This window comes from Nyctibius grandis, chromosome 5 (assembly GCF_013368605.1).
Source record: "Nyctibius grandis isolate bNycGra1 chromosome 5, bNycGra1.pri, whole genome shotgun sequence".
NCBI classification, from domain to species: domain Eukaryota; kingdom Metazoa; phylum Chordata; class Aves; order Nyctibiiformes; family Nyctibiidae; genus Nyctibius; species Nyctibius grandis.
The window spans coordinates 70,975,278-70,996,485 of NC_090662.1; the positions used below are offsets into that span (position 1 = coordinate 70,975,278).

Genomic DNA, 21,208 nt, shown 5'->3' on the forward strand with positions numbered 1-21,208 from the left:
TGTCTGTTTGTAAGTGAGAGCTAATAAAGTGATGGAGAGATTCAGATATCTAGTAACTTAATCTATAACTTACTGAGGTTTAACTTTATTCAGCTGTATCTTTTGTCCTGTACCTCCTTAATACCTTTAGTTCCTGTTCATTGCTGGAAACTATACAGCAATATAAACTTGCATAGTCAGTAGTTAAAGGTAGTGCTTGTGCATCAGAAATTCTAATTAAGATAGAGTAGTACAAAGGTGCACTCTTCTAGCCCTAGAATAAAGTAAAACTTCTTACAGCAAAACTTCTCACAGCCCAACAAGTAGCTGTTGTGTGGGCCACGTAGAGATTAGAAATTAAGTCCTCCAGAGTTAATGAGGTGCTGCATGTACATGGATTATGCTTTGTGAAGCCCAGTAAACACTGCAAGCTTCTTCCCTGTGCATGCTATTGGAATTTCTGCAAATGCTAGTGATTAGTTTTAGATAACTGTTGAAGAGGAAATGCAAAAGTGTGTTTGGGCGTGTTGTCCTAAAACTAGACAGAGCATTTCATCAATTTGTTTAGAATTTAGTGTGACAATTAAATGTCATGACACATACCATTCTGCCACATAGTCTTTTAATGATTTCATACAAATACTCAACTATACTGCTATACAGTGTATTGAAGTAGTAACCTCCTATTAGAAAGACAAATACTTGTACCGTAGGAAAGTAAAGGCTTTTGCATGTTCCTGTGTGTCTCGGCATTTGGGCCAGTTGAAATAATGCAACTACTTAATGCCTTCAGATTTGCCTCCCTCTAGCTGCATGGACAAGCACAAGAATGGCAAAGCTTTAGAGAATCACTAAAAGTTATGGTTTTGAAATACTTACAAGCCTACCTCTTCCCCAAGCGGCTTTCAAAAGACACGTTAGAGTATCTAGACAGTCTAATATTGTTGTTACTCTACTGTAAATAACAGGGCCTCTGCTATTTAAGGAGTTTACTGTCATGATTTTTCTGATACCTTAGACTTGCCTATTCTCTGATAAAACATTTTCCTGTTTTAAAGTGAAGTGAGAACTAGTTGTGATGAACTGTTAAGGGACCATCTGAAACAATCAAGGAGTCCCTGCCTGTGGCAGGGTGTTGGAACTAGGTGATCTTTAAGGCCCCTTCCAACTGAAACCATTCTATGATTCTAATAAAGCCTTGCAGAAGTCCTTATTTAGCTACAAAGTTAGGCTCCCATGTTGGGAGCACAGGTGTATTTTTCATGCTAAACTTTGAAAAGTTTCTTGTAATACTTTCTGCAGGAGCTGGTAGTATCTAGCTCATTAGTGGAAGCACTTTGGTCTGATCCTGAGTAACCTGCTTGCAATGTATCTTTTAGGTGCAGTTTCTTTAGAATGTCTGGAAATGCCATCCTAGTAAAAGATCTGTACTTAACTGACATGGGCTCTACTGGGAGGAAGTATGTTTTAAACCTTGAGTGATGCAGCTTTGATTTTAAATTTGTTCTGGCCCTCAACTTAATATGTGGGTTTCCTTAGATGGAGGTGCCTAATTTTGCACTAAATGCAGGCAACTTATTGTCTTCTGTACATTTGACTAAGAAACTGAGTGAAGTGAATTAATTCTGTGGCTGAACTAGTTGTGGCAACAGTAAGCTGATCTTTTTAACAAAGTGAAAGCTTGATTGAGGAAGTATCAGTAACAGCACAGAATTCCTTGGCCCGTGGTGTCTGACACCTATAGGTTGCTCTGGAAGTATATTGGATAAGGCAGCTTGTCTTGCTTCCAGTATTAGATTTAATATCTTTTCTCCTTATTAGGTGCCTAAACCTGTACATCAGCCAGCTGCAGAATTTTGCTCTACTTCAACTCTTCCAAAAGATCCAGTATTGAGAAGGGAAAAACTTCAGGATCTCATGACTCAGATACAAGGGACTTACAACTTCATGCAAGTATGTTTTTCTCTGTTGTAGCACAAAGCTCCAGTCCCTACTGAGTTAGGGAAAACAGTGCTGACAATGTGTGTTTGCACTGAATGAATGAATCTAGCTCTAGCTAACAACAACTTGTCAAATGAGTGTTTAATTTGTATCTAGAGTTTAATTTTTTTCTCCCAACTGATCTTTTTTCAAAAGGAGTCCATTCTAGATTTTGATAAAGCTTCACCAAGTGCCATTGGTTCATCCCAACCACCTTCAGTTACTCCAGCAAGTAGTCCTGTAGGTAGGTAATACAGTAAGTGCAAATTGTATGTAAGCTTTTGCAAACACTAACAGGATTTCCTTGGGCTGTAGATCAGTAGGTGTGGTGAAGACAGCTTGTCTAATTATAAAAAATACCAGTATCTGATTAAAAAAAAGGCAGCTTGAGCCATGTACCTGCTTATTTGTTGCTGGAGGTGGCTTAAGTTGGTGCGTCTGCTTGGAAGTGGAATGCTTGTATAACTACTGATTGACATGTGTACCTGAACCCAGCTGCAGAATTGACATGCTGTATCTGTGTAGCAAACTTGTCTAGATGTGGTGTCTATAGATGTGAGCTGTGAATGAGCTCAGGATAAATAGCAGTTATCTAGCTGCACTTAAAAAACTGGAACTTTCTATAATGGGCCATGTTAAGAAACTCTTTGGGTGGCTCTTGGGCTAAAAAGCACAATTATCTAGTTTTTTAAATATTTAATTGTTTTTTTTTTTAGTCGAAAGTGGGTATCTATTGTAGTAGAAATATTCTTATCATTGAATAGCTGTCCTCCTTTACAAAAAAGAAACTAAAGTTTTCAATTGGATGTAGCTTATGAAAGCTAAGTCTAAATATTTGCAGTGCATATGCTTGCAATAGTGTGCATCTTCATACATAATGTTTTCAAAAAGTAGAGCTGCACACTGAAACTACGTAATCTTTGAATTAAAAAGTAAATGTTGCTTAATGCTTTTTTTTTCAGCTTCAAAAGAACAGAAACTTCCAAGTCAGAGTGATTTTCTTCAACAGCCCCTTCAAGTAAGTTGAAGTTAAGACCGCCCTGAAGAGGCGGAGCTGTAGGCAAGGAATGATAGAGATTATTCACTAGAATAGACTTAGTACTTAAATTGTTTTTCTTGTTGTCAGTAGTTTTGTAATAAATTTCATATAACTTAGTAGCTTGCAAGTCTAAGGTTACTCAAATGCTGACAAAATTGGCTGCTCTTCTTGAAAAGCAGCAACAAATGTTTGAAATTTCTTGAAGTAAAACAGTGTGTTGAAGACATGCTGAAATAGTTTGAGTATTTAACCCATAGATTCAAGTCATAGCTAATAGTTGTGTGCAGGAGAACATGCTGCTTCTTTCCTAGATAGTACATCTTCATCTTTGAGATCCTCACACCAAAGATAGTGTCTCAAGCTTTGACAGCTGTGGTTAAGTGAACCTTAAATTAACTTACTGTGCTTGCATGTCTTGCTATTTTGGTTTTTAAATTGGAATTCTTGTTAGTGGCAAGGAAACCTAAGAAACTTTGACTAACTGGTCAAAGCACTTCAGCTCTTGCCTCATTCTGAGGTTCACTTGGAAATGCCCAGAGTGTGAGTTTCAGTGAAACCAAACATTAAGGTAATCTTTCAAAACCTTATCTGTTTTCTCTTCTTGCAAGGCTGCTGCTTCATCCATGACACTGCATGGTTCAAATACTTCCCTAGCATCTGCTGATCAGACTCTTTCTGGCTCTGAAACTGAAGACTTGGTAACACCACAGACACCACAGGTAATATACCCTGGGGTTCACTGGCATGCAGAGATCTGTGCAATAGCCAGCCCTAACAGAAAGCTGTGGTGGGGCCTCTCCTGAATAACTATTCTTGAACACCATACAGGGACAGAATGCAAGTAACAGCAATAGTATAGCCAACATTCTGGAATATTTAAAGATGGTTGGAAAAGCCTTCCTAATACTGCATGAATGCAAACTGAACAGTCTGCCCATTGAAATGGGAAGGGTGTGGGATTAAAAATGCAGGCTAGAAAGTGTGGTGCATATTCTTGTGGGAACATGAGCAGCATAAATATTTGCTTTGGTTACAGTGTAGAATACTCCCTCTAATGACAACATAGAGGATGCATAAATTGGGATGGATATTGGCATAAAATAGCAGGCTTCTGTGTAGGCTGAAGACTGAGATGTGTTCTCTCAAGCACTAACTCATATACTGGGAATCTGACTTCCTGATGCTCAGCCAAGACCTCAGACTTTGCTTTCTTAACTGTATTTATGTGCAGTTAAATCTTCAACTAGCATTCAAATATTGTTTGAGCTGAAAATAGTGTTTCAGTTTATTCAGATGACTGTCTTAAACATCTCTTGCTAAGTGTTGCTGTGTTCAGAAACACAGATGGGTCTTACCTGTTGGAGTTTCTAATACATTATGTAGATTAAAATGGGGAAATGTTCATGCTTTGTAGATGTTTTTTTGCTGATGTACATACTATCCGTATACTGTGCATGTAGCATTTACTTTATTCCTTAATATACTGTATAGTTGAATATAACACTCTTGACAGGGATATTATAGTCTTGCTGCCTCTTGAATCAGCACATCTGGTTCTTGACACCTTCTCTCACTTCTACAGTGTCATAAGACTTCTTGTGCTGACAAGGATTAAATAATTTTGCTGTTTAATATGCATCCAGAAGACTTGTGCTGTGCTATAATATAGAACATCTGATTCAGTAGAATGCTCTGAGTTTTTTTGCAAACACTGGAATTAGGGTTGTTTGTGCCCAGCATACCTCTAGTCCCTTAGGCTTGAAGTGTGATGTCTTTCTTTTCCAATCCTGCTTCTCATGGAAGGCACTAGATAAGCTTTGTTTGGTATCAGCACAACCAGGGAATACACTTCATGGTGACAGTGCATTCTTCTGGTATGCAAGTGCAGTTCTGTCTGTTGCACCTGTGATGGTATACATGGTGAGAATGGGACTAGTAGTCTTCAGCCCTAGGCTGTGTATCTAACTATAAGCATCTCTTAAACTTAGCATTACAAGTGTGAGCTAACTATAGAACATGCAGGTTTTGCAAAGGCAAACTAAAGTTTGGCTCTAAAGCAGTGTTTGACAGAGCTTACCAGAAGTTTAACATCAGACATGTCTTTCTGTTTAATTCAATGAGACAGGTGCCTGTCACAGACTTCACAGTAAATAACTGCTTGAGGCAATCTACAATTCTTAAAATTATCTGACCTTGCAGGGCTAGTTGTACAACCTGTTGTGTAAGCAGGGTAATCTAAGTCTGAATCTGTAAAGCTAATTACTTGAAGCTTTTGGTTAAGGTGACTACTTAGTACATTTACTTTGGGCTTAACGTTTGTCATGGTCTTTCAAAATCCACTTGTTTAAACTTATGCACTGGTATTTCATAGGTCTACCAGAACTTTGTGCTTTCTGCAATACCTCTTGTAATAGCAGGTGCATGTATGACTCCTTCTAGGCATCATCATCACTTTCTCAAGAGACTGAGAAATATACTTCCCAGCCACTATATCAAACAAGTTCACGTATTTCTGAGCCCCTGATACCTAAAAAGATTGAAATTGCCCAGGTGAGCTATCACAAATACAGGTAAGGTAAATATATTGGTTGCTGAAATGTGTCTAGAGCCTTATTTGACTTCTGATTCCTATAAGTATTGGTATTCTAAATCAACACTTCATTTTGCCATCTGCACAGATGAGATTTAATGCTGGTTAATACTTTGTCTGGACAACTCAGCGTTGTTCCTAATCCAAAACATGATTAAGTTGGGAGGGAAAAAAATCAACCCTGCTAAGTTTCCTGAGTTCCTCTGGAAAAGAGAAGTACTTCTAATACCAGCCAGAGAATCATCTTTCAATAAATGGAAGAGAAGGCATTCTGTTTCCTCAGTGGTGGGAAAAAATACCCAATGTCTCTTTAGTGTGAGATTATTACAGTGAGTGGTATGTATAGTAGCTCATAGGCACATTTCACTTAATCAGCAGAGACTGCAATAGAAGTACTGTTTGCTGAGAATGCACAGCAAGATTTGAAATTGTAAGCAAAAGCTATTTTGTAGCTCTACTATGTCCAAATGTCATCCTGTAGAAACCGCTGACTTCTGTCAGTCTAGGCTTTAGAACAAATTAACTGCTTCTGTTACTGCCTGATAACTATCAAGTGACCTTTCATTACATTTGTTCTTCCCTCAGGCTACTATTCCCCTCCCAAGTGAGCCACAGTCACCATTGCCTACTTCAAGCACCTCCATGTCGCCAGTACCACCAGCGCAAAGCTTTCAGTCTCCTCCAGCAAGTAGCAGTTCTGTCACAATAACAGCAGCTCCCTTTCAGGCTATGCAGACTGTAAGTATGCAACTTGAGGCCACAGAAGAATAATTGACAATAATGCTAATAACTTAGTCCTAATACTGAGGAACTGGCCCCCTTTGACATAGTACAGAACTTGATATGGGCGTTCTCCAATGCCTTCAGAATTTAAAACAGATCATCTAAGAATAGAGATCCTGGTTTTGCTCATATAGTCCTAAAATCTAATACTAGGATATCTTAGTAGCTTCAAGGAATGAAGAGGGAGAAGTCAGACCTGAAATCAACAGATTTATAGGTGTACCCCAGGTAAAGTTGACTCTGCTTAAACTGTTGTTATGCATAGATTTCAAATAATAAAGACTAGAGGAGAGAGGGAATCCTGAAGTATATAGCTGTTAGGACTAAAAGCTTTCTGAAGCCTGAACCTGTCTTGCTGCTTTTTAAACTATTTGCTTCAGTGGGGTAAAACTCAGCCCACTGGAATCACGGAAAATATGTCCTTGATAAAGACTGGTGTAGCTTGTTATCCTATCTTGTTAACACTTAGTCAATAGAGATGTCTAGGGAATAGTCCACGTAGACTATGAGCAGAGTTTCTTGCAAACAGATACTATTTTGTCAGGCCATATGTCATCACTACTGTTCTCTAACATTGCTACTGTCTAATCTGCAGCGCAAGCTTAGGGGGACTCAGAGGAGGTCTCCATTTAGTTGTTAGTGTTCCCTTCCCTGTATTTGGGCTTTTCTACTCCTCTGATACCTTCTTCAGAAGAAGCTAGAAATATTCACTTAATGTTCTTGCTCAAAAGTAAGCTTAGAAAGAGGTCATCGAGATTCTCCATTTTAACAAGCATAGCAGTGTAATTCCACAATGTACTGGACTATCTGCATCTTGCAGTATTGAGACCTACGTAGTAGGATTTGGTGGAAGAAGGTAGCTAATAGCCTTCCAAAGCACAGGGATTGACTAAAACATCTATGACATCCTGGTGTGGTCTGTAGTAAATTGCTACACTGACTTTTTCACCTTGGTTTTCTGTATTTGTAGAAGAGGTTCAAGTAGAACCTTCCTCAGAGGTACAGTATTTTGATATATATTTTAAAGAAGGCAAGTGGTGGTAGGGAAGTGTTTTTTTTCTAAGCAAGGTCTATTTAAATTATGCTAAGTGGCTAGGTGGTGATTTTTCATGAAAGTGGAAAAATAGCAGTATGCTATGATCAAGGAATCCAGAGTCTTTCTGGGGACCCAGTCTGTAAGATAAGCAATCTGTCATGATATAAATATGGAGTCTAGGTCTCAGTCATTCTGATTATATCTGAACCTAATGTCTGTGTTCAGAGTGCTTTTGATCAAAATAGCATCACTGAAAGTTCACTTGAATTAATGCTGTGGTGTTTTGAGAGATGTTAAACATTAAAGATTTCTCTTGGGATTTTTGGGTCAGACTGGCAAACATCTGTCACTAAATTGCTAGGATGTTAATTCCTCTTGTAGTGGTGGCAGTCTTTAACTTTGTGGTGCAGCGTTTTCTTCCCTACATTGCTTAGATTCTCATTGCCAGGAAAGCACAGCCATTGGATTTCAGTAGATAGCCAGGAGTCAGGTGGTTTCTTGCCAAATAGTGAGAGTACAGTGGTAGTAATGGAAGCCTCTGATTACATGTTGTCAGATGCCTAACACCCTGTTGCTGCCAATGTGCTTAAGGAAGCCTAAAGTCAGATCCTACCTGTAGCCCAAGTACTTTTCTCAGAATTCCACCTCTAACCTTCACTGGTAGGAAAAAGTAGACCACTTGCCACGAATAGTCCAGGATGTGGGTGTTGACAGCCTACTGCATAGCATCTTCATATATCTTTCAGAGAATTGGTTTGGATCACTTTGATTACTTCATCTGGTAAATCAGAACCAGAATTTGTCTTATTTTGTAATGGTTCAAGCTTTATACTCAATACTTCAGTATCATGAGGGGTCTCTGCACTGACTCGCTGTGAGAGGAAACACTTAGCTTATTGACCCTGGAAGAAGTGTTAATTTCCCATTGCAATTATAGAGGCTTCTGCAAATGACAAGAACTGTGAAGCTGTTCCTTGCATCTAGCTGTAGTTAGTCTTGCCCTGGTCTGTCTTCAGGCAGTTTATAGTCTTGGAAAATGGCTAGACACAACTCTAGACTCAGTACTGCTGACAGCTCTTTATGTGAAATTTAGATCCCTTTACTCAAAATAGACTTTTCTTATTTGATCTTGGTACTAGCTGTCACTTGGCAGCATCAGTTCTTGTGATTTTTTTGGGGTTATTGGCTATAAAGCAATAGTCACTGGAATGACTGAACTCTGGTTGATTAGATTTTTAACTAACAGTGATATCTGTGCACTACCTTACTGTTCAGGCTGTAACATTAAAATTTGAATTACAAGACTCTCTTACTTAGGTTACGTGTTTACTCTGAGGGAACTTAAAACAAGAATAGGAAAGTTGAGGCTCAGTTTATCAAAAGTGAAGGCTGTCAAATATGGTATTTATCTGAGTGGATAGTAGAGTTGCACCAGGTTCCAAGATGGGTACAAAGACACAAATTCTTCCCAAATTTGAATATCTCACCTCAATATAGGCTGTCCCAGCTTCAGATCAGAAGCTATAGGACAGGTAGTCAATGAGTCAATCCAAGAGTTGACTTCCCATAGAAGCAAAATAGCTTACTGTATGGTATCTGTTCTTTTGATTAAACAGGGTAGCTACAATCAGTCAAGCTACATTTCTTGGGTAGTAGCTACATAAATAGGAGTAAGTTCTAGAAGCTTACTGAGAAGGGAAAGGATGGGTTGAAATACAATGTTCTTGATTCTTTCTAAGAAACAGTTGATGTTCTAGAAATGGCTCTAGGCATATGGATTTAAACCATAGCATAGCAGGATGGTGGCATTAGGCAGGGACTTTAGCTGGTAGTGTTAAGCACTTGTCTTGAAATATGTTGTAGGTATTTAAAGTAAATGCACCACTGCCCCCGCGTAAAGACCAGGAAATTAAAGAGGATTCTTCATATCCAGCGGGATATAACCAGAGTTTCTCTACAGCAAGTACACAGACTCCTCCTCAATGCCAGTTGCAATCTTCTCATGTTGCAGAACAAAGCTCTCTTTCACAAGAATCTCTGTCTTCAGGTGAGAACTGTACTTGTTTCTCTGTATTTCAAGTAGTCTTTAAAGTTCTTCAGGTTATAGTAGTATTTGAATTCATTAACATGTGCTATGAGTATATTCAAGTTCCAACTCGGTGGAATTCTGAACCACTGCTATATAGCACCTGTTAACATTAGGGTTACATCAACTCTAATCTAGTTGATGGTATGGTATATAAACTTAATTTCAAAACTGCTAGCAGGATGAAAGGCTGCTTCAAAGTCGTTTCTATACTAGTTGTATGGATGGTGTCAGCTACAGACCTGATAAAGACAACTTCCCACATACTGGGAAGCTCACATATGCAGTGATACTTGTCAAAGTGTTTGCTTGGAATTGAAGCAGTGATGAAATACTTCATTTGGAACCATTAATTTGGTCTCTGGTAATACACTAGTGTTGTCTATAGTGCTGTGAGTTGCAGAATGCTGAATAAGAAAGTTGGGAAAAGCTTTCAGTGCTGAGGTGAATTACCCAAAGTGGTAAGTGTTTTGTGCTGCTGGTATGAGACTGAAATGTGTCATCTGAGAGCTGTCTTGGATTTAGAATTTTCTTGTTTTAAGAATGGGCTGGTATCTTTCCTTTGAACTTATAGCTCACAATATAATTACTGTAAAACACATGGCTGACCTTGACTGTACTAGTACTTGCTAAAATCTTCACATGGATATTACACCTTACTATATTAGAGATAGTCTGGATGTTACTGACAGGTCATGTCTGCCACTCCTACTTACCACTCTAGCTGTATCCTGTGATGTTGAAGTTCTAGCTTTCTGTAGTAGAGATCCATGTTGTTCCTAATTAGGCCCTACATTTGTCACTTGTTGCCTAGGAAGGATAGTTTCCTAACTAGGAGGCCTTGGTCACAAGTTGCTGTAATTCAGTGAGGTATTGAGAATCAGCTGAACTGCAGGAACTGTTTATCCATGTGCTTTTAGCCTGAAGCAGGTGCAAGCTGATGACAGCCTACTCTGCAGCAAAAGATAATCCTCCTTTTTATGTAGCTGACTTCATACCAAGGTTGACTTTATTAGCTGGTTAAGTCTGAGTGTCTAACCTGAAGAATACTAAACTTCAGGTTAGTATTAGCTGAAGTGTGGTCTTCAGCTGCCTTATTCAACACAAAACTAACCTGCTGGACATTCAGATACTGTACCAGGTGAATTTATATAGCTGACACTAAGAATCTGAAATGCGACTAGCCCCTAAACTTGCTTGAAACAGGTTCCAGGATGAAAGGAAGCTGACAGCTAGGAATCTGGATTTATAAGACCATATCTAATCAAGTGACTCAAGGTCATGTAAAGTTACTGTTTTTTTGCCAGAGGACTCTTCATAGAAATTATAGTAGAAATAAACCTGCTACTGTGTGAAATCAGTGAGACACATGAAGATTGAGAGCTCCAATGAACAATATAAGTATAGCAGTTAGGAAAGCATGCTTAGCTTGAATGTTCCTTCTCATCACTGAGACTATAGGTGATCAGCCTTTTATACAGATTTTTGATGGAACATCATTTTTTGATTAATTTTGTGCAGGGGCTCTGCACAGACTTCAGAAAGGGATTTAGACTGTTACTCTAGATCAATTTTAAGCTTTTTGGATTGATAAAAAGCATGGTCCTATGGAAACACATTCATGGTTGCAAGGTCCGTATTTAAAGCCCTGTGAGTAAAAAACATTCTCGGATACCTGTTGCTTGGGTTTGAACGGCCAAAGAACATGTAGTAGGAATGTTTGTTGAAGAGACTGAACCCAAATATCTAGCTTTCCACAGTTGTCTTATTGCTATCTAGGTAAGACTTGAGTTTGTCTCATCATTTTGAAGGATGTCAACACTGAGGTGATCTAGTTTGTCACGTAGACCACTGAAGTCTTGCTAGTAGAACAGTGTTGGTTCTAAGTGAAAATTCTTAATCAGGTGTTACTTGATTTTATTCTAGCTTAGTTATACTCTTGATGCTGTTAGCAAGCTTGCTCTGACCTGTGCAACTGAATCTTGTTGAATGTATTAGAGGCTTACACTGAGCATTGCACTCTACAGAACATGGGGGAGGATCCCCACTTATTTGGAGTAATGAAGGGGCATAAGAACAGGATATTCAGAACAGCTTAATTAGTCTCTGAACTGTTTCCCTTTACTTCTAGGTGTGGTAACTTACAAGTTTTGAATTCATCTGTACCTTCTTTTTTAAGCAGTGAATTATCAACCTGATGGAGCTGTTCCTGTTAGCAATGGTAGCCTTGCCTTTTATCCAGCACAGACTAATGTTATTCCCAGACCCCCTCAGCCTTACATTAACAGTCGTGGGTCTGTCAGAGGATCTGCTAGAGGTGGAAGGTCACTGGCTAATTCATATCGTTCCCCTGGTGGATACAAAGGTATGTCTGTATTTACTACTGTTCTAAAAATTCTAATGTAGTAACACTAGAACATGATTTAACACAACATTATATTAAATTTAGGTTCTATGTGTAAAACTTCTTAAAACAAGACAAAATGTGCAGAGAATGGGGTCTTCTGTTGTAGAATTTTAAACAAGTTCGTTCTGACTTTTATTTGTAGCCCTTTTACTTTGGGTGTCAGGTGAGCTGAGAGCGATTTCATAGCCTTTCAGTAGTAAGTTATTAAATTACTTAATTGTATAGGCTTTTCTGCTTACTATCTCATTTCCCATTCTGAACTTTTTACCTCCTTTATTCTTTCTCCTGACATCTGTCATGCTAACTTCTGGGCAGGTATTATCTGTTCAGATGTCACTTGCAGTACTTGCCCAAAACAACATACTCTTTGCTTAGCACTAGTGGCTTCAATATTACCAGCAGAAACCGGGATGGGGGCATGGTTCCCAGTAGTGGAGAGCCCTTCTGGATACATAACAAACTGAAGAGTTTTAAGAGGAGGATTGTTTGGTCTCTTCAAATCAGTTGCTGTTCTGCTGCTAGCTGAAGTACTAAAGAAAGTTTCAGCTGACTTTAAGCAGATACTAACTTAAGGTTGTTGGTAGCTGTGGCCTATTCCAGTTCTGAAGTTGAAGGGCACTTAGTCTGTGATAGTTGTTTCAGTTATTGGGCTGAGACTGGTCAATACCTTGTAGGAAGATGTACCAGACAATGAGCTGTATAGTCCTAACTTAACAGCTTAAGGGTTTGGTAGTGTCTGATACTAAATTGCTTGCAGCTCCTCTTTGGTAGTTAGTCTAATAGCTAGAGGCTAAATATTATAGTAGCACCTAAATGTATAATAGTAATAGCTAAGCATCTGTAATAGCAAAAGTATTTCTTAATTCTATGTTAAATCCTATCTCTGGATCTAACAAGTTTTTCAAGTGTTCTGTGAAGTCTCATTAGTATCAAACAGGCAGTTAAGGTCTGATGTTAATACTTTTAAACATGTAATTTTGATACATTTTTTGGTAGTTCTGAGTAGCTAATGAAATGCATTCTTTATAGGAGTAGTGAGACTCTGCTCCAAATTCTGAATTAAGGAATAAATGTGTAGTTGCATAACTTAATACAGATGATAATTGCCAAAAGGGAGTTGTAGTTGTTTTCTGGACTTGTACTATAAACCAAACAATGAATGATATTGAATAATCAACTTTATTTGAACAGGTTTTGATGCTTACAGAGGCTCACCTTCAATAACTAATGGCAACTACAGCCAGCTGCAGTTCCCTGGTAGAGATTATGCTGGAATGCCATATTCTCAGAGGGTGAGTATTGACTTTGTTTCCAGTAGCCTTTTGAGCACTTTACAGGAGCTAAGTCTTCTAATACTGTAGCTTTTCATTATCTTAACAGGTGAGCTATTTCTTACAAGCTAGAGATTAATTTTGTTTCCTAGTCAAAACCCTTTTGGAACAGTAGACAGCAGTTGAAATAGGAAGTCAGTTCAGACAGATAACACCTCTGTATGACAGGTTGATCTTAGTCTGAAGGGAATCTCTGAAATGCAAACAGATGGCAAATAGGATGTAGTATAATGAGTCTATTTTATTATGGATTTTAAAGTTGGTACTCAATGCCTCTGTAGTATAAAATAATGAACTCTTAAATGGACTGACTGGGAAGGCAAAAAAAAAAATCCAAAAAACAATGTGTAAAAAGCAAAAGTTCCTAGTGGGAGGAGGGTCTTCAGCCTTGAAATATATATTCTTCTGTACAGACTCATGGACTTCTAACAGACCTGAGATTTAAGGTATTGCTCAATGAACTGAACTGAGTGTATAGTTCAGAAGTTAACTCGCTAGAACATTGAAATAGCTCTTTAATTTCATACAAGCTATTGTAAAAGTAAGTTTTCCATAAAAAAGGCTGTTTATCTACATCATAATTCTGAACTCCATCATTGTCTATGCTAGAGCTTGAATTAATTGTGCAAATGAAAAAATACTGTATTTGTTAGCCACACTTGTTTTCAGATTTGCTTATAGCAATCTTCCCAATACTTCTGTTCTCTTTTAGGATGTTAATTACCAGCAGTGTTATAAACGAGGTGGGATAACTAGTGGTCCTAGAGCAAATTCAAGAGGTAAGGCTAACATCAGGTTCCCAGTGGTACATATACGTGCTTGAGTGTAGCAGATGAAGTGGAGTGTTACTGTGAATAGTGAGAAAGTGTACTATCACTGATCAAACAGATCAAACTTGGTATAAATTAACCAAGCTAGATGGAAGCTCAAGTACTGTTCTTAAACAGCACTGCATAGCAGCAGATTTAATTTCACTGTTCTCAGTTTGGTGTCTTCAGATGTCTGTTCTGACACAATGGTACCTTATTGAACTTTCTTCACAAATAAACTGACTAGGAAAACACACACAGGGTGGTTCTGATGTTGCATTTGACTTCCTTTAATTGCATGATTCTGGGTAAGCTATCAGATCCCAGAAACTTTAAGATTAACTTTTTCTATGAAAAATAGTTTGTTTGAGAATACAGCTTTACTTCCATGCTGGAGTACAAAACCTAAAGAAATACACAAGGTTATCTGTTTGAATCCAAGCATGACTAGTGTGTATTTTGAAAAGTAGTAAACAAGATGATTTAATCCTACTGTATGTGCTGGAAAAAGCTGGATTTACAGTGCTATAGGTGAAAAGTGAGATGAATAGTAACCATAGATTGCTACCTGGAAGAATAAAGGGAAATTATGGCATATGGAAACTGTTTTAGGATAAAGCAGGTCATCTCTCAATCTGAGGGAGGACTCAGAATATGCTTTAGAAGAAGAAAATTAAAAGAAGTGTGAGGTTGTGCTGAGTTAACAAGTGACAGAAGTACTCATAAGCATTAAGATATCATAGCAACTTTACTTAGTTTTATTGGATATATTAAGGTGTTCCTTTCCAGTGGAAATAACAATGGTTTGCAACTTGAAGGTGACTGTTTCAAATTTCTCAGATGTATTGGTGTTTTATTCTAGACCCTTTTAACTTGGATATGTGAAAAGATAAATAGCTTAATTTTGGGGAGTGGGTTGCAGAAAGCTTAAAAGCAATTCTAGTTCTTTAGACTTAAAATATTCTAGCATCATAAGTTGATATGACCTACTAAGGATGCAACTCCAGAAGAGCAGTACTGAGGTAACTTAAAGTAGAATTTCAGGTCTTGAAGGAGAATAAATGACTACTTGACTCTTGGTAGTTTTGGCAATTTTTCAGAAATTACATTTTTATCTCAACTCAGAAGTTAGCATATGCTTTTTTATGGTAATATATGTATGTGGCAAATACTAAAGGTAAAACTATTGCAAGCTACTGCTCTCTCCTACTTAAAAGTATGAAAAGTCATTGTTCACAGTTAAATTATGGTCCATCTTGCTGAATGCAAGTGTGATGAATGTAAACGAGCTTCGCAGTTCTGTTCTCACTGGGGTCCTTTGACAATTTGCGGTAGCTGAAAGATCTGTTGCAAAGCACATACACTTGCTGCTTAAGATTATGCTTACAGGTTTAAGGGTATCCTTCTGTTGTAATACTTATTTATCATTGCTAATGATCTTTAACAGCAGGGTGGAGTGATTCCTCTCAGGTGAGCAGTCCAGAACGAGACAATGAGACCTTTAACAGTGGGGACTCTGGACAGGGAGACTCCCGCAGCATTACCCCTGTTGATATGCCAGTGACAAGCCAAGCTGCCACCATACTACCAGTGCATGTCTACCCGCTCCCGCAGCAGATGAGAGTTGCCTTCTCTGCCGCTAGAACATCTAACTTGGCCCCTGGAACTCTAGACCAGCCAATTGTGTTTGATCTGTTGCTGAACAACCTTGGAGAAACTTTTGATATCCAGCTTGGTAGGTTCAACTGTCCAGTGAATGGTACATATGTCTTCATCTTCCACATGCTGAAACTGGCCGTAAATGTTCCCCTGTACGTGAATCTCATGAAGAATGAAGAGGTCCTAGTGTCAGCATATGCCAATGATGGGGCTCCTGATCATGAAACAGCTAGTAACCATGCAGTCCTGCAGCTGTTTCAGGGAGATCAGATTTGGTTGCGTCTGCATCGGGGAGCCATCTATGGAAGTAGCTGGAAATACTCCACCTTCTCGGGATACCTCCTTTATCAGGACTAGAATCCAGTGCGATGTTTACAAAAGAGCTGCTCCAAACACCTTGGTGGAGGGGGGTGGGACTAGCTTTGCACTTACTACTGACTTTATAGAAGATGTGGTTCCATTATTGGGGGAAATGGTGATCCTGTTGTGCAAGGTGAAATCATGGAGTTGGGGTACTGAATCAGCACTAATTTGGCACTTTATCAGTTGTGATGTAGCCTTGCTAGTAAAGCTGTGAATGTATATTGTTTGCACTTACCCTAAACTGTATTAATGTCCAGCTTACTACACTATTGATTGCCTCAAGTATGGGCTATTCACAATGCCTTGTTGTGCCTCAATAAAACAAGTTAATATGCATTTTAGTATTAATCTTGCCAGTGGTCTTTATTTTTAAAATGTATCAAACTGAGCTTATTTGTGATGTGGGGTGTACATGCATGCTGTTACATTGAACTGGTCTTCAAGTTTCAATAATTCAGGGTAAACTTGTATAGTTTACATGGGATTACTTGTTTGTTTAATTCTTGCTTGATGCCATTCTCAAGTGTTCCCTTGATCAAAATGAATTCAAGGTTGTTACATACCTGTTTCCTTTTTAACCGAAAGGTCAAGAAATTAGAAGTGAAATGCTACATGCTTCATTAGGACTACTTACTTTAAATGCATATCTTGTCAAAATCTAGCTTTGACACATCACCTGTCCTTCAGTAGTCATGTAGTTGAAATTGTTAAACCTCAAAACAGTCACTGAAGGGCTGGCTCACACTGTTTGTTATTCAGCTGCAATGTGTGTTAAAGTTAAAATTGACCCTTGTGAAGCACAAACATGTATGGCTTTGTTCCCCCAGGAGACTTGAATCAGCTAGTAATGCAAGTTCTCTCTTCCTTTCAGAAAACTGCTGAGGAGCTTTGTAGTTGAAGCCTGCTGCTTGCATTTTAAATCAAACCTGAATACAAATGCTAGGAAGCATCCTTTCTTGCAGCTAAAGGGCTGTGTGAACAGTCTTCAGCAATCTCTTGTGGCCTGAGAACTGAAGAGCTGTGATGTATGTCCTTGTCTAAGCTGCAGCATGTCAAATACTAGAAAGCATTTCAATGTTTAAAATGGAAGTATGAACTAGTGAGAAGACTGTAGGTCACTGGCTCTTTTACCTTTTAAAAGCTTTAATAGTTTGTTTTAGCAGTAGGAAGTATTTTGTCAGAGTGTACTATGGTAGCTAATGAAAAAGTCTGACTGATATATCTAAGGATGAACTAGAACTATGCCAAGTAAAAGCAGTTCAGCTCTCTGCTTATTTAACTGAAAGTAAAAACACAACTGGAATATATAAAGCTGCTGTTTCTTGGTAACTGGTTTCACAACTTCCAACTTTAAACAGTTCTCCCCTGCTACCCTACAGATGCCAAAACAACTTGTCTGGCATAACTTCATAAAGTCACTGCTATAAAGATCTTGGGTCTATTCCAAGCTTAGATTTCTTTTTCATATACATTTTTGGAGGGTAGTTGTACTTCAAGTCTTGGTTTAAGTCCTTTGGCAAGTTCTGAGCTGAGAAGTTTATGTAGGATAAAGCTTTAGGGAACCTAGTTTTTACAACTACAGACAAAAATGTCAAGCCTTAACCATTGAATATTAGGCCTGTATTTTTAAACATGTTAATTCTGACTTTAGCTGATAGAGTGGCTTATTTCTAGAACACTCTCAATAGAGGATAAGTGGCAGGAGCTTAACTGGCACTTTTTTCTTAGACTTTAATTCTCCTTGTATATTAATATGGGAATATGGTAGATAAGCCTAAGTGCTAGGATAACTTTTAGCTTGCAATAGCTATGTAGCTGTGGACAAACAGACTTCATTGCTTTTCTAACAGACCTGCAACTCTAAATTATCAGATATGTGGAGCACTGACCCAGTCACTCCTCCCCCATGCTGTGCATAAGAACTAGTAAATAAATGAGCCCTATTCTGTGTCTAGTAGCAGGGTCTCCTGTGTGCTTCAGCCTGCCTTAGTGCTGGCTGCTTCATTTAGCATGCAGCTTATCCTACTTAGTTTTATTGTATGTGTTTGTATGATGAATTTCTTAGTTTTAAGAACAAGTCACCAGTACTTCTAAGCATTGCTAATAGGCTTGGCCTTTGGCAACCTCAAATGTGATTACTGTGAATGCATGAAGCACATGTCTCTTTCTAATGCTTCAGTTTAGTCAAGTCTGGACAATGGTTTGGTGGACCCATGTGTTTGATACTTATTTCTTCCTGGCAGATCTAGCAAAGCTTTTATGCATCTCTAGCTTGCATATGTTTAAGATATGAGGCAAACATCTCTATTTCAGAGCTGGTTGTCCATCTGTATAACATGGATTTTTAAATTTGTAACTAAAGGAGTACACACTGTGACAGCCGGAAGTGTGCATATATGATGAAACACGAAATCTAATCATTATACCATTCCTTGATAGTAAACTTGACCATAAATCATATAATGGAAGTCTTTTAAAAAAAACTTCATATTTTTAAAGGCTTTATCAGCCTGAATTGGAATCACCTCTACAGTACCAGCTACTTTAAAATAAAATGTCTGTTTTTTCCCTGCTATTTGTTACTAAAAAAAACTGTACAACTTGGACAATTCTCTTCCCATAGCATAACTGAAAATACAATCAATTTTATCCTATAGGTTTCTCACATAGTACCTTTCTAGCTAGAACCATTGGTTTTCACTGTGTTTCTAGTCAGAGCTGTGAATGTGGCTCTAGCTGACCTCTGTTACAAAAAGGAATAAAAATACAATTGAACAGGTACTGTCATAAAAAAATTTTCAGGCTCGATGCAATGCAAAAAGCTACTACTGAACCTTAAATGCTAAGGCTATGTTTAAAAAAAAAATACTGCAAAAGACCAAGCAAAGCATTTTGCCCACACCAATAGCTGGCCAAAATCCCCTGGCAGAAAATTGCTGTTCTAATCTTCAAAATACCTAAAACCATGCCTTTGTATGATTTCCCATAATGATTAAACACTAGGATATTGATACCTCATACCCCATTATTTATGCTTCTAGATTAATACTTGGTTTTGAAAGCTTCTCAAAGTATTTCAGTGTATTATTTACTGACACTGTTTTAGTCTACCTCAGTATGTCCAGACTAACTACCTAGATCCATATTCTGCTTCTAGGCAAAGCATTTAACAGGGGGCTTTCACAACTTGAAAATACCTGAGGTAACACTGGTGTAGACTTCACGTAAATACTGTCTGCCAATACTTTTTTCCTCAGTAGTTGTTAAATGAAGCTGCTTGAATTGTTGCACTAGGTAATATGTCTTAACTATGTAAGGATGATAATCAGGTCTAATTAAAACATGCAAAAGGGCATCATAGTTCTGCTAACTTCCTACTACTGTCTTTGCTATGCAAATCAGATACCACCTAAATTCTCTCCAGTTATCTTTTGCAGCCTGCTGTGAAGATAAACTGTAAGGGTAAGGAACTAACACTAGGTTTTGATTTGGTGTGAGTGAATTTCCATGTTTCTTTCTCTGAGTTCAGTGAAATACTGGAACAACCCTGAAATGGGAGGGTGTCCTGGTTTTGGTTGGGATAGAGTTAATTTTCATCAGAGTAGCTGGTATGGGGCTATGTTTTGATGTTTTGGATTTGTGACCAAAACACTGTTGATAACACAGGGATGTTTTAGTTATTGCTGAGCAGTGCTTACAGTGTCAAGGCCTTTTCTATTTCTCATGCTGCCCCACCAGCGAGTAGGCTGGGGGTGCACAAGAAGCTGGGAGGGGACACAGCCAGGACTGCTGACCCCAACTGACCGGAGGAATCCCCCAGACCATATGATGTTGTGCTCAGCAATACAAGCTGGGGGAAGGAGGAAGGGGGGACATTCGAGTTATGGCATCTGATGTCCCAAGTAACTTAAGCATGATGGAGCCCTGCTTTCCTGGAAACAGCTAAACACCCGCCTGCTGATGGGAAGCAGTGAATGAATTCCTTTTGCTTTGATTGAGCATGTGGCTTTTGCTTTGCCTATTAAACTGTCCTCAACTCATGAGTTTTTCTCACTTTTGCCCTTCCAATTCTCTTCCCTGTCCCACCATGAGGAAGTGAGCAAGCTGCTGCGTGGGCCTGAGCCTACTCATGGGGTTCAACCATGAAAAAAGGTTTCTTAAAGTTTTGGAAATACTAATGGACTTGTGACTTTTGTGTTTTTTCCAGGTTGTGGAAGTGAGAGGAGACCATGAATTATCTACCAGAATTGTCATGGCTGACTTCCTGCAGCTAAGGAAACCTCCATCCTGCAGGCTACAGTGGTGGTGCAGAGAATATCACTGTTCTGTTGTACTGGTTCAGTTTCCATATCTTTTCCTCCCTGGCTGCTGTAAGTTATCTATAGCTGCTCCAACAAAACAGTCAGTGGGGGAGATGGCTTCGGAATTTTAACTCTGATCAGAGTCTTGTACCTAGAGGCCTGGCATATATTTATCTGCTGCAGATCATCCTTGCTAGCTCTTTATCAAATCTATATATGCCTTTTGAGAAAATTAAGTTTGAGAGTCTTGTGGAGGATATGAAAAGTCTATTGTGTGCTCTAATTGGAGATGTACTGTACCATAACCAGATAAAAATGAGTTAACTCTAGTCATGCACTTGTTCACAAGTCTCTGAGCAACTCAATTTTGTGTCTTGTCTCACAACTATAAACAATTCTATTATGAATGAAGAAGCTTATAAATTTGTATGTGCTGACAGAACATTTCCAAATGGTGTTGTACTTGAAAAAAAAAACATTGTGAAGTACTAAATTGGCTGGAGAGTACTAGTTCATACAGCTTTTGGACTGTTTGGGTCTGTGGTTGATATGGAATGAAGGCTTTATGCTCTGTACAGATCCAATCACTTTGTCGTTAGTTTACAACAATGAAGTAAACCCTATATTCAAAACAGTGGATTACTTCTAGCTTGTAGCACATCACACAAAGGATCACTGTCTTCTTTCTCATACTCTTCCATTGGTATCTCTTATTAACTACAATTTACAACCAGATGCTATCCTAAAGGAGCTTGGTTGGCATGATAACGGAGCCATTGTTCTATGCCAGCAGAAAGTATGTTATGCATAGGGTTCAGCTAAAACACCACCCGCATTTCAAAACA

The 21,208-nt window shown here is 38.5% G+C and overlaps 1 protein-coding gene across 3 annotated transcripts in view; it reads left to right on the forward strand.

Annotated features, from left to right (window-relative positions):
* The window catches only part of CAPRIN2 (caprin family member 2), a 40,943-nt gene extending 20,290 nt beyond the window's left edge, over window positions 1–20,653 (forward strand). Inside the window, exons 10-21 of one of the 3 annotated variants that reach the window (XM_068402538.1) lie at window positions 1,801–1,932; window positions 2,116–2,203; window positions 2,922–2,977; window positions 3,607–3,717; window positions 5,438–5,548; window positions 6,174–6,326; window positions 9,271–9,454; window positions 11,673–11,858; window positions 13,092–13,192; window positions 13,944–14,010; window positions 15,488–15,775; window positions 20,270–20,653. In XM_068402538.1, coding sequence (XP_068258639.1) covers window positions 1,801–1,932; window positions 2,116–2,203; window positions 2,922–2,977; window positions 3,607–3,717; window positions 5,438–5,548; window positions 6,174–6,326; window positions 9,271–9,454; window positions 11,673–11,858; window positions 13,092–13,192; window positions 13,944–14,010; window positions 15,488–15,775; window positions 20,270–20,295 — 1,503 coding nt within the window. In that variant the 3' untranslated portion in view covers window positions 20,296–20,653. Of the gene's footprint in view, window positions 1–1,800; window positions 1,933–2,115; window positions 2,204–2,921; window positions 2,978–3,606; window positions 3,718–5,437; window positions 5,549–6,173; window positions 6,327–9,270; window positions 9,455–11,672; window positions 11,859–13,091; window positions 13,193–13,943; window positions 14,011–15,487; window positions 16,387–20,269 lie in introns of those variants that run through there. The other 2 variants (XM_068402536.1, XM_068402537.1) reach the window with 2 other exon arrangements.
* The last annotated feature ends 555 nt before the right edge of the window (window positions 20,654–21,208 follow it).